The sequence below is a fragment of the Anas acuta genome, chromosome 3 (genome assembly GCF_963932015.1).
Source record: "Anas acuta chromosome 3, bAnaAcu1.1, whole genome shotgun sequence".
Taxonomy (NCBI): Eukaryota; Metazoa; Chordata; class Aves; order Anseriformes; family Anatidae; genus Anas; species Anas acuta.
This window is the reverse complement of record NC_088981.1, coordinates 52311782-52324576: the sequence shown is the minus strand read 5'-3', so window position 1 is coordinate 52324576 and position 12795 is coordinate 52311782. Positions and strand designations below refer to the sequence as shown.

Genomic DNA, 12795 nt, shown 5'->3' with positions numbered 1-12795 from the left:
ACATCTGAATACAAATGATAAACACATCTTACCAAATCAAGCCACCAAACACTGTGCACAACTGAATCAGTTCAATGCTTTGGACCTTTCATTAATAAATAAATAATAAATAAAATCATTTGGAATTTATCCTTTCATGCTAATACCTAAAAGCTTAGTAGGAGCATGTATGACCTAGTAGCATCATGTATGACCAGTTTACATCAAAGATATAGATATGCTTTGTGATTTATGCCAATTATATTATTATTGAATTTTCTGCTTTTTCTCCCATCAGCTGTTCTTCGGTGACAAGGGATCTTACCGTCTGTGTGAGAAGAGACTACAACGGATTGAGGAACTCTGCCAAAAACTTCCAGTTTCTGATCCAGTGAGGGCTACATTGGAAAGTAGCCAACGAATCCTGAAGGAGCTGAAGTCCCAGATAGACAGCACATACACAAAACTAACAGAACACTCAGACACCTGGAAGGCCTATAAGAACAGGTGTTAGCCCAAATCCTAGAGGGGTCTGGTAGTGCATTATGTGTGATCACTCCTCAAAATGTCATTATAGATCAGTACCATGTAAAGAATGATAAATCTGTGTTCTTGACTTCAAGCTAACTATATGTAGTGATTCTACAAATAATAGTGGGGCTTTGAAGGTTTTATAATTATTAGCTTAAATTTAAGAGGTTACCGTTTAACAGTGGTAATCATTGTCTTTTTTCCTTGCTTTGCATTATGACAGAATCACAGAATATTTTGGATTGTAAAGGACTTTAAAAATCATATAATTCCTTCCCCCCTGCCATGGGCAGGGATACCTCCCACTAGATCAGGTTGCTCAAAGCCCCATCCAACCAGGCCTTGAACACTTCCAGGGACAGAGCATCCACAACTTCTCTGGGCAACCTGTTCTAGTACCTCACCACCCCCTGAGTAAAGAACTTATTTGTAATGTCTAATTTAAATCTACCTTCTTTAAGTTTAAAACCATTACCCCTAGTCCTATTGTTACACTCTTTGATGAAGAGTCCATCTCCAGCTTTCCTGCAGGTGCCCTTTAGGTACTGGAAGTCTGCTATAAGGTCTTCCCAGAGCCTTCTCCAAGCTGAATAACCCCAACTCCCTCAGTCTGTTTTCATAGGAGAGGTGCTTCAGCCTGTTGATTATCCTCATGGCCCTCCTCTGGACTCATTCTAATAGGCCCATGTCCTTCTTATATTGGGGACCCCAGAGCTGAATGCGTTATGTGATGTTTTATTTCAGATTTTCTGAATTGGCAAATTGGATTTCATCAACAGAAAGAGAACTAAAGAAGATAAAGGAAAGTGTCAATGATACTGCCAAATATGAGCAGTTTAAATCATCTGTGGGGGTGAGCTTATATTCTAACTAAACTACACTCATTGATACTGGGTCTCTGAATAAAACTGTACTCTGAAGCATTGCAATTGTTTTAGTGTGGAAACCACGGATAAAGTTCTGCTGATTCTTAGAATTCTTAAAAATATTCCCAGGACAAAATTCCATGTGCAGCAAATCATGGTGTAAGTTCCTAATTCTAGAAATTCGGAGAATGGCAGGTCCCTTTACCAGTATGTTCAGACCATTCAAAATATAGAAGCAAGTACACTAAATACTTACCCCTCATTCTGCTGCATGTACAGTTAAGAGTGCAGTGCAAAGAAAAGCCAAAATTTCTGGACTGGGTGGTTTTGAAGGATCAAGTTATTGCCCTACATTTACAGAACATTTAGGGAAAACTTCTATAATAAGACTTCTCTTCTACAGTAGTATAATAGGGGAGGCAGAGATAGTCTACCATACACTTTTGCATTGGTGAATGGTAAGAGAAATAGTAGAATGCTTTTAAGATTCAGTGCTTCTAGACCTTCAAACTACCTTAACATTTTTTTTTTTTTTTTTTTCTCCACGCGTTAGAAGCCAAAATAGGAACATCACATAACATAGAACTTTGTGTGAAAGTCATGAACAGTTTGTAAAGGCCAACTGTGTAGAGAAATAAAATTATTTTTATTTATAATAAAATAAATTGCTTGATAAAGCAGAAAGACCGTTAGCTAAATGGGTGTTTCTGCTCCAGAGAGTCTAATTTATTCATGTAGTTTACCTGCTGACAGCTTTACCTGCTACCAGCATTGATATAAAGACAGAAAATAAATACTGGATGGAAAGATTGAAAAAATATATATTAAAATGGAAAAAGAAATATGTAGAACCTTATATCATATGATGTTTATGTTTGAGAAATTTAAGATTTAACTTGTAACTAAGAAATTTGGTCAATATATGAAAAATATATACATATTAACTATCTATCCATCTTCTATTGGTAAAAATGCTAGTTTGTGAGGAAAAATAATTCTACTGCTATTTTATAAAACAGAGTTCTGTAAAATCTGTGGAGCAAATGCAAGACACTAGCCACTGATTGGAACAAAATAGTATGTGAGCAGAAAAATTTTACATTTTTAGTGTTTCAAGATAAGAACAAAAATAGTATGTTTATACCACTAATCTTTGAATTGATGCCATGAATGCGACTCATTAATATATTTTACTTACTTGAAGAAAATATGTTTTGATTCTTCCACAGGAAATCAGGCAGCATATTAACAAGCAAGGAGAAAATCACAGCTGGCTGAAATCTAGACTTGCTGTTCTGACATCAATATGTACTGATATGGAGGCCAAGAAAACAGAGGATGAGCTGTGTAAACTTTCCAATGACTTCAAGGGACTCCTGGATTTGCTGGCTGAGGTACAGATTGAGGAACACAAAAAAATCTCCATTTACAGTGTCATGTGAAATGACATCAATCATGGCTTCACAAGTTTCCTGATACATAACATATATATACATATATATATATAACATATGTATATATGTTATATGTATGTATATATGTGTATATATATATATATATACATATATATATATATAACATATGTATATATGTTATATGTATGTATATATATGTATATATATGTTAATTAAACTGGAAGCATTCAGCAATGAAAAAAATAAAAAACATTTGTACAGTCTGGGTAGCAAAGCTGTGAGACAAGCAGACAAAAGATACTAACAGTATTATAATAGTTTTATAATAGATGCTTTTTTATTTTTTGGTCAGAACTGGAATGTGTCCTAGAAAATAAAATATTTATAGAATCAAAATGTCAATATTTTTAGAGGCAAAAAATAGTTTTCTAAAATCAGTTCTTAATTAAAATTGGGAAAACCTATCAACAGTTGGATATACAACTTGTTTTTAATCTTAATTTGTGTATCATTTATACTGAAATAATAAAGGAAATACTGTGAGGTGGTTTCAAATCAATTAGATTTCAAGCATGCACTGAATTTTCAGAAAAAGGACACAAGTATCTGAGGTCTGAATGGTAATGAGATACTGGAACTGCTGAAATCTTGGGAAGTTTCTAGTCAATAAGAAGTAAAACTTCTCAGAATTCACTGAATTCTTGAGGTTTGTGGGATCTTAGTGATCTTACCACTTCACAGTTTTTACAGTAAAAAAAAAAAAATCAATTTGAAAAATAGTTCAGTATAGAGAAAGGTTTCAGATTTCATTGTTAATGTCAGTCCTTGTAGAGACCTCATAAGTGTTCGAAATGTGTAAAAGTTACATGTATTTAATAAAAATTTTCTGAATTTCCATCATCAGAAAAGTATGTTTGGAAAGTTGGGGAGAACCAATGTTATGATTTCCAAGTGATGGCAATAAATAAATAAGATACCTTATTATTTATATATATATACATGTATATATATTAAAGTACTTTTGCTTTTTGGAACACAAGTTCATGAAACTACAACAAGAAATTAAGAACTAGAATCTAAACTTGTTTTGAATCTAAAAATGTTAACAGAAGAAAATATCCCAAGTTGGAAATGGTCAACAATGACCATAGAGTCCAAACCCTGGTTCTACACAGGGATACATAAAATTAAGCTGTATGTCTAAGAGTGTTGTTCAAACTCTGCTTGAACTCCAGGAGGATTGGTGTCATGACCACTACCCTGAGGAGCCTATTTCAGTGCCTAGCACTCTCTCTCTATTTAGACAGCTATCCACCTTATGTCAATATAGTATAGTATGGTATGTCTAAACAAGACAAAGCTCTCTACAGCCATATTTTAAGGCTACAATCACTCACCAATGTAAAGGTAAAGGTGTACACTAAGAATTCTAGAGATATAAAAATTTAGACAATTCAGTCTTTACAATTTTTAAAGACAATATTGGAAGTCTTTTGTAAAACAATTCATTTTTTTACAAAAAGTATTCCACTTATATACATGTCCTTACAATATAGATTTGTCTTTTAACATGAAATACATAAAGTTATCATTAACTGTAGATTGAAAAGACACTAGGCACTCTTGGAGACTGTGTTCAGTACAAAGAAGAAGTTAAAAGTGCAATTGAAGAGTTAATCAACAACTCTAAAGAAGCCCAAGCAGAGGCCGAAAAGATCCTGGATACTGAAAGTTTATTACAAGCTCAGCAACTACTGTTTCATCATCAGGTAGGGCAATTTCTCCATATATGTCCATATTTGATTTTTTTTTTTTCTTTAAGGCAGGAGGTATGTAATTACTGAACTATGTAGCCATAGCTCCATAACTCCAGCAGCATACATGTAGCTCTCTCTATCAAAGCTTGCAAGAGTCATAATCAGGCACTATGATGTCTTGCCTCTGTTTTATCTGAACTCTTTGGTGTTTTAAAAGCTGTTGTATGTGTTAAGGTTCATATTGTTCTTTCAATATTCTGCAATCCTTACTCATCATAGGATAGGTAGTAGGAACAATTATCTTCTCCCTGAGTTCTCACACTACTCTATCTCTTTTCATATAAAGCCTGTTATGTTGAAAAAATACTTCGACAAAGAACAGAGTAGATTTGACTGGGCAAAGCTTGCATAGCAAGGTTGCTAATGGGTCAGGCACGTTAGGAAAGGGGCTATATAAGCAAGCTGATATATTGCTTTAATCAGTCCAAGGCTCCAACATGTTCTTCAAAGGATACAGAGCAGAAGCAGATACTTCAAGGCACTCAAGAGGAATGCACACACTTTTGGGTACTGCTGCAGTTGCTCAACTGTTGCTACTTCTTCTTTCTAAAACATTTCTTTGGATGAATGGCCATATATTGTCACTCTCCCTCATCCATTTCTATGACACAGGAGGTGCATACACCTTTTGGAATTCATGTCATATATCGTATGAGTATATGTGACTCAAGTAATACTTGCACAGTTTATTTCTCTGTTTATTAATTTCAGTGCACACCCATTGCAAACCACAGAAAGTGGTTTCAGTGTGCCAGTTTCCCAAATGAACTAAAAAGTCTGATAATTCCTGTTGGATGAATCCTTCTAGCAAAGGACTAGGAGACTCCGTGCAAAGAGACAAGATGTGCAACAGCAGATTTTCCAAGCTAAACAGTTGCAGATTGAAGGTGGACTGCCAAGCACAATGCAGGAGGATTTACTAAAGTTGGAAGGAACACTGGAGAACATGCAGCAGACTATGGAGAAACGTGAAGAGCAATTGCAGGTGGGTCATTGCAAGTAGAAATAAAAAAAATATGCTTTATTCTTCTCCATTATTATTTTTTTATTAGTAAGAAAATATATTTTATATAAAAAGTCAGAACTTTCATTCTCACCTTTAAATCTTGATCCTTGAGGTTTTCATGATCAGTGTCTGCATCAAAACTTCTTGAAGCTTCTAGATACTTCTAAATAAAGAACTAACATTTTGTTTGGAAATGTTTAAAAGTCCCCCAACATTTCAGTCACAAGTTTAAGTAGACATCTATGAATTTATTTTTTGGATGGGTTAATTATCACCCCCAGTTATTAAAGATGACGAGGACCTTTATTTGAGAGTACTAAGCCAGACTGATAGAGTAAAAATACTGATGTTGTGCAAATATAAGCCTCACAACTACTGTGTGGAATACTTGTTGCCATCCTATATCTGGAGAAGGAAATAAAAAATCACAGAAAAATCAAGTGGAATACTTTCAGCTGTATAACTAATTACTGACTGAAAAATAACATGTATAACAGAGCCCAAATAACTTCTTAAAATAACAATTTATTATCAAAACTATTTTTTTTTCTAAAGAATCCTATATATGAAACCTTAATTTTGCTTTGCCTTACTTCAGAATCAAGAAAATATTTGTTAATTATTTTGTCATAATTAATTTGTCATAATCCTGTAATAATCTGGTAATAAAATGCTAGTCAATAAAATGTTGGTCAAAATTTAATACAATCAAAAATAAACAGATTTTTATGTCCAAGGAAAGGTTTTATTTCATAAAATCCTTTTAGATATTACTGACTTCCTGACACCATAAACATAAGCATCTGCAGTCAGCACTTCAGACTTAAAGGGCATTCAAATATAAGTTTTAAATATTTCTGTCACCTTACAGATTGAACAGTGTGCAAAATCAGTGAAGCAGTGTGAATATGCAAAGAAAAACTCTTTTTTTTGGGTTTCAAAACAGTTTCATCTGTAGAGTAGGTGGCATTTCAGGAGAAATTATATTATGTTAGATTTTTTTTTTTAATTTTTCTGTAACTTGAAATGAAATTCTTGTAATTCTTTTTTTTTTTCTCTTCTTTGTCCTTTTTGTCTTTGTGTGTTTGTGTGTGTGTGTGTGTGTGTTTGTTTTTTCCTTTTCGTTATTGTTTTCTTTTTGTAGGTCACAATAAATAAATGGGAGCAGTTTGAAAGGGACAAAGAAACAGTTGTAAAATACCTTAATCAAGCAAGCTCTGCACTTGAACGTATCTTAAATTTTAGCAGCTTAGAGAGCCTCTCTTCAGAACTGGATCAGACAAAGGTATTCACTGTATGAGATACAGGAACTGAGATATCTTTCTGCCTTTTTTGGTTAACATGTTCTGAGCATATTGCATACAATATTTTATTGTTAATGCTGATATAAATTGTGTATACAGTTTAGAGACTACATAAACTTCAGAGGTAAAATGTTCTCTCTTAAAAACATAATGAAGAATTACTCAAAATCTGCATCTGAATGTATAAAATGATAAAATGGTAAAATTATTTTAAAGACTTCCCATTTTATGCTCGGTAATTGTCTATCCTAGTAAGCTAAACAGTATCAAGCTCTGGCACGTCATCATTGACAAAAGAGAGAATTCCACTGTATGGAATCTATAAGCCATTACCTGACACTCGCCCTTAATAAAAGAAAATTATCCCAGCCCATTTTATTTACTAATACAGAAGTAATATATGTGATCGACTTTCCATAGTGCTGTGCTTTTCATGACATTTTTACCCTGTGGTGAACCTGATACCACATTACATCTACCCTGCTTTTCTCTGAATCCATTGTTCTGTAGCACATTTACTATGTATGATAGAAAATAGCTATTAAACCAAGTGAAATTACAAGCTACAAGATACTACAAAGTCATCTCTTCAAAGGGTAGTGCAATATTATGCAATATATGTTCAATATTATGCAATATATGGTTACTGAAAGCATATAATATTCAAAAAATCATTTAAAACAATCAACAACAACAAAAAAAATGAAGAGCTATAAAATTAATTTCCATTAGTTGAGTTAATACCTTTTGAACATACATAGTTTTCCTTTCCAAATTTCATTGGATAGAGTTTGTTAAAATGAATATTTATTAAATGCAACTTGAAAATGAATTGGGAGGTGTTTTTTTCTGTGCATTTACACATTCGGAATATACATATGGGATGCACATAACCCCGTGCAATGCTTTTTTCCAAGAACAAACATTGAAGACAAAAATATTTTTTGAATATATAAAACTGTACGTAATTGTATTAATAGGTCTTTCATTCTTACAGGAACTTTCTAAACATGCTGAAGCCATGACTGTACAAGCTGAGAATTTGGTGAAGAATTCTTCTGAGATACATCTTGGTTCAAAGAACAAGCAGTCCCTTCAACAGCAGGCAAAATCTATCCAAGAACAAGTGAAAAAAGTAGAAGTTACTCTTGAAGAAGAGTATGTTCTCAATAAATCCTAATATTTATTCTCCACTATAAGATTGAATCAGATCTCTAGAATCCCTTGCCCAACATTTTGTGTCGTCTCATCAGCTCTGTCATTTTCAGCTTGCCATGGCATAACTACCAGATTATAGTACCAAATATGTCAAAAGGTTAATATGTGCAAATAAATTTAATCTTTGTTTGATAACACATAATTTATAAAATCATTGTAGTTACATTTAACCTGTCACGGTTCTTACCTTTAAGCCCCAGTCTTGTGAAGAAGGGATAATTAATCTCATTCTTGAGGTTCTATGATCTTTTAGAAAGAAAAATCTCTGTGCAAATATGAGAACAGTACCATATTTGCCTCAATTTTCAGTTTTCCATTTTCTCTACAGAAATGTCAAGTGCCTTTATCTTAGCTGAATGCCCAGATTATTTTTTTCATGGACAATATCAAAAGCTGCTTCTGCCATCACAAATGAGAAGGCATAATTTGCCAAATTATGTTTAAAAGTGTGACATTCAAACTACAAGAAAATGTTGTTAAATGGTTTCAGTATAGGTTTCAGTACTTGTGAAAGTCTCATCCTCTCTCCTAAGTAATCAGAAGTTACTCAGCTCAGTGTTACTCTTCAAGAGTGCTTCAGCTTTTGACATTTTTCTATATACACATGCACTTGTATGCATGTATGAAATTTGTATTTTTTTTCATATTTAAGAGCAGGCTCACAAAAGATGTCTTAGTGGATTTACTATGTAGATTAATTTATTATACAACTGTAAGAAGACACCATGTGGTGGAATACCATGTATTCCATCTGAATATGAACAAAAGACAATGTCAGCATTACTGTTTTGTGTTTTTTGTTTTTGTTTTTTCCTCTATTGACCATTGTCATGTCAGCATGTTGGTACGAGTTTAGTTGGTACGAGTTTAGTTGGTACCCTTTTCTTCCTGATGCAGAAGAACACCTTTAAGAACAGAGAAGAGCTCTAAAATGGAACATAACAAGGCTGTGCAGCAGATGCAACTTTCTGATTATTGTTGGTCTATTTTTTTATTTTTTATTTTTTGGATACCATTTTATGCAAGTGTATTAGAGTGATTTGAAATCAAATCTTCTACCGTATCTTCCTGAATACTTTATGAAGTTGTTTTGTTTTTTGTTTTCCAATGTTACTGAAAAAGCTTGTATGATTTTACATAATTTAGATATAGGAAATTCATCCTTCCAGCAATTATTATTCACTTTTTTTAATAACATGTGATCTAGTTTTAAATGGAAACCATTGCTGATATCCCCTTTTGATCTAGGTATGGAACAGGTTTAGTTGAATGTATGAGTTATACAGAATGTCTGTGATACTGTGATATGGCAGATAATAAAGAAATAAATCCCTTCTGCAAAACCCATGAATATATACAACTCTCTATAGTTAATCTGCAGAACACATAATCAATGTGTAAAAGATATGTTGTAACTCACATTAATAAAAAGGTTGGCCCAGTAAGTTGAAGGTATCCTACATACATATATTATGCCAGTGAATAGGAAGAGGAATTTTTTATTTTGAAAATAAATAAGAAAAAATAAAAAGGCCATTTTTATTTTTTTTCACTGCCATCTTTTCTTAGCTTCCTCTAGCATTACTGAGGGGAAAAAAAAAAATCAAAACTTAAAAAAAAAGTTGTTTTTTTTTTGTTTTTTTTTTGAAGGCTATATTTAAAAGGAACATATATTTTGGAGTTTTGTAATATTCAAACTTTTCTAAGGAAATTTTCATATTTTCAGTGAAATGGAAAGTGCATATTTTACAAGCTGTGTGTAGGACCCACATTAGTACTGGTATCTTTAGATTGGTTTTACAGTAAAAAAATTTCTACATTGAAAGTTAATTCTGTTAAGTCTTATAAGGGTCTTAGACTTCTAACTTGTGAGGAAAAAAAAGGTGTGTGTGTGTGTTTGTTTTTTTTTTTTTCTCTCCAAGATATATGTGAATGTCTCTCTCTCTTTAACATATCTATAATGGATGGTTCAAAACATATAAATATATTAACTTTGAGGTAGTTGTCATATCTGTTGATTCTTTGTCTCAATATGAAATTATTGCCTCGGAAAACACAGGTGTCCCCATTATGGCTAACATAACGGTTTGACATCATGTGCACAGTCTAAGAGAGAGGCAAGTTTGAATTTAGGTTCACATCTTAGTCTTCTAAAATCAAGAGTTTTTAAAATGCCTTTCCTTTAGATTGAATTAGTTACATTCTAGCAAGAATACAGGGAGTTTTAATATATTAAACTTTTTATTCTCTCTAATTAATTTGGTTAATTTTAGTATTAAAAGCATGGAAATGGTGAAAAACAAGTGGGATCTTTTTGGCAATAATTTTGAAGCTCTGTCCATCTGGATAGCTGAAAAAGAAAAAGAACTGGAAATTTTGGAAACAACATCGTCTCCTTTGGACAAACAAATCAGCCAAATCAAGGTGATTAGTTCTTATTATATTTAGCATTAAAATCACATTCTATGTCTTTTTTTTTTTTTTTTTTTTTTTGATAGAGGCCAAAACGGAGAACAGATTTTTTACACACTTCCTAACTAACCTGAAATAGTGATGACACTTGGTACATGAACATGCAAAGCAGTAAGGCTTCACATAAGCTAAAGAAAAATTATTCTGACTTCTCTGTTAGTGCTTAGTGTACACATATGCAGCCTTTATGTGTATGATTAAAAAATATATAATAAAAATAATAATCATTTAATTTATACTCTTTTTCTTATTTTTCCTGAGTAATTTCCATTGATGTAGAAAATAGCTACATATATAAAAAGTCTCTCTCTCTCTATATATATATACATATTTTTAAATATATAACATCTACTAGGTATAGATCTTGATTTCAATCTTGCAAGCAAAAGTTATAACATGATTTATGTTTTATCTTTTCTTGTAGAATAATAAAGGAACTATTGACTTTAGTAGCTTGTAAATCTGCATTTATTGCTATTATATTTACACTGTTCTATATTCTGTGTACATTCCGGTAGACATAGTCTTTTAGTTTCTTGTTGCTAAGGTACACACTGTCCCTAAGCATTTCCATTTCTAAAGGTCTGCCTTGAAATCCATCCACAAATGAAAATGTGCCTTCTCTGAAGTTTTTGAAGTTACATGTTCCTAAGGGGGCAGCCTTTTTTTTTTTTTTCAACATGTTTTTATACTGAAATTTTCTAAATGTGCTAACTACCTATCCTTCAGAAAGTGCAAAGTTGTGCAGCTGCTTACAGTTAAGGACCAGATTGACACTAAGTCACATGTGGACCAAACAAAATAAATACCTTGATTTCATCACTGAAGAATAAAACAATGCTTGATTTTTTTGCTTTATTGCTGCATCAACTCAAAAACATCTTCCTTTCAAATATATGCATTTATCCACTGGCATGCATTGTCATCTATCCATACCTGTCAATAATTAATAGATAAGATTCCAATATTTAAGACAGAAAATTATATTAATATTGCATTACAGAGTAAAGACAGTTCTTGTATGTCTAAATTAAGCCTCTTTAAGCTCTACTAGTACATTTAAGCCAATGCCCCAGAAAGGGTTTTCCTTGCTATTTATGCATATAAACGGTAATTTTTGCAATACATTGCAAATTTCTGAAAATTCCAACACAATTTTTCTTTATTTAAACATCATGCCTGAAAGAAAATGGCCAGCAGATACTTTTTTTTTTTTATAAATGTGTATAAAACAGTAAACGGACATGAAGCAGAGAACACCTTTCAGATACACCTTTCAGATAAAGCCTAGAGCATATAATTGTAACTCAGGTAAACAAAGCAGCTGTGTAAACTGTGAAATGAGTCATACAACCTCAGATATGTGGACATAGCTACAGGTCTCCTTCAGTAACATTGTTCTGTGCTTGATTTTGAATAAATTGCTATGTGTTTGTTGCAGGTTTCCTGTTGGTTTAGTTTATGTCACAGTGCTAATCAACATACTTAGTTCATAATTTCAGGTACAGAATTTTAGTAAGGACTACTGCAGATGAAGAGAATATAGTGTGTTCCCTGACATCTTTGGCTGAAGTGATTAAAAAACTGGTCTCAGCTGAACATAATTATCAGGCATAATAGTGGTAATTTTTTGCCTTCTGTGACATTGATTGCAAAACCCCAATGATGTCATTAGAGCCAGATTTTCACCTACACATTTTTCTGAAATTCCTGGTGGACAAAATGACAGCTATCACAAGAAGATGCCATAGGTGGCAGGCTCAATGCGAGTTTGAAGGCTTCAATTATCCACCTTCTTTTATGTAACTGAGTGAATTTAACTGAATAGTGTGGGAGTAAACAAGTGCTGCCTAATTTATATCTGCTGGATTGTTAGATGATTTCAGCTTTAGGGATGTAATTCTAGTATTTTTCCTCTGCGTCATATTCTCATAAAAAAAAAAAAAAAAAAAAAAAAAAAAAAAGGATATTTTATAATCTGAATTAATTCAGCATATATTGCATACACTCTATAAATGCTTCCTGTACCACTTTTTCTTTTTTTCTTTTTTTTCCTGTACTGTCAGCCTGCTAATTCTAGACTCTGAATGTTGCAGAAAGCTACTTATGAGATATATAAGTAAGGCATCATATTTTTATCACAATTATACCAGAAGGTGGACAATTTTAATACCTTTGAGAGTGCAT

At 32.6% G+C, this 12795-nt stretch overlaps 1 protein-coding gene across 12 annotated transcripts in view; it reads left to right on the top strand.

Moving 5' to 3' along the window:
- The window catches only part of SYNE1 (spectrin repeat containing nuclear envelope protein 1), a 319168-nt gene that overhangs the window by 101780 nt on the left and 204593 nt on the right, over positions 1 to 12795 (top strand). For all 12 annotated transcript variants that reach the window (XM_068677107.1, XM_068677098.1, XM_068677097.1 and 9 more), the window contains 8 exons: positions 278 to 486; positions 1255 to 1363; positions 2606 to 2770; positions 4393 to 4560; positions 5417 to 5593; positions 6759 to 6899; positions 7916 to 8076; positions 10410 to 10560. In XM_068677107.1, the coding sequence (XP_068533208.1) occupies positions 278 to 486; positions 1255 to 1363; positions 2606 to 2770; positions 4393 to 4560; positions 5417 to 5593; positions 6759 to 6899; positions 7916 to 8076; positions 10410 to 10560 (1281 nt within the window). The remainder of the gene's footprint in view (positions 1 to 277; positions 487 to 1254; positions 1364 to 2605; positions 2771 to 4392; positions 4561 to 5416; positions 5594 to 6758; positions 6900 to 7915; positions 8077 to 10409; positions 10561 to 12795) is intronic.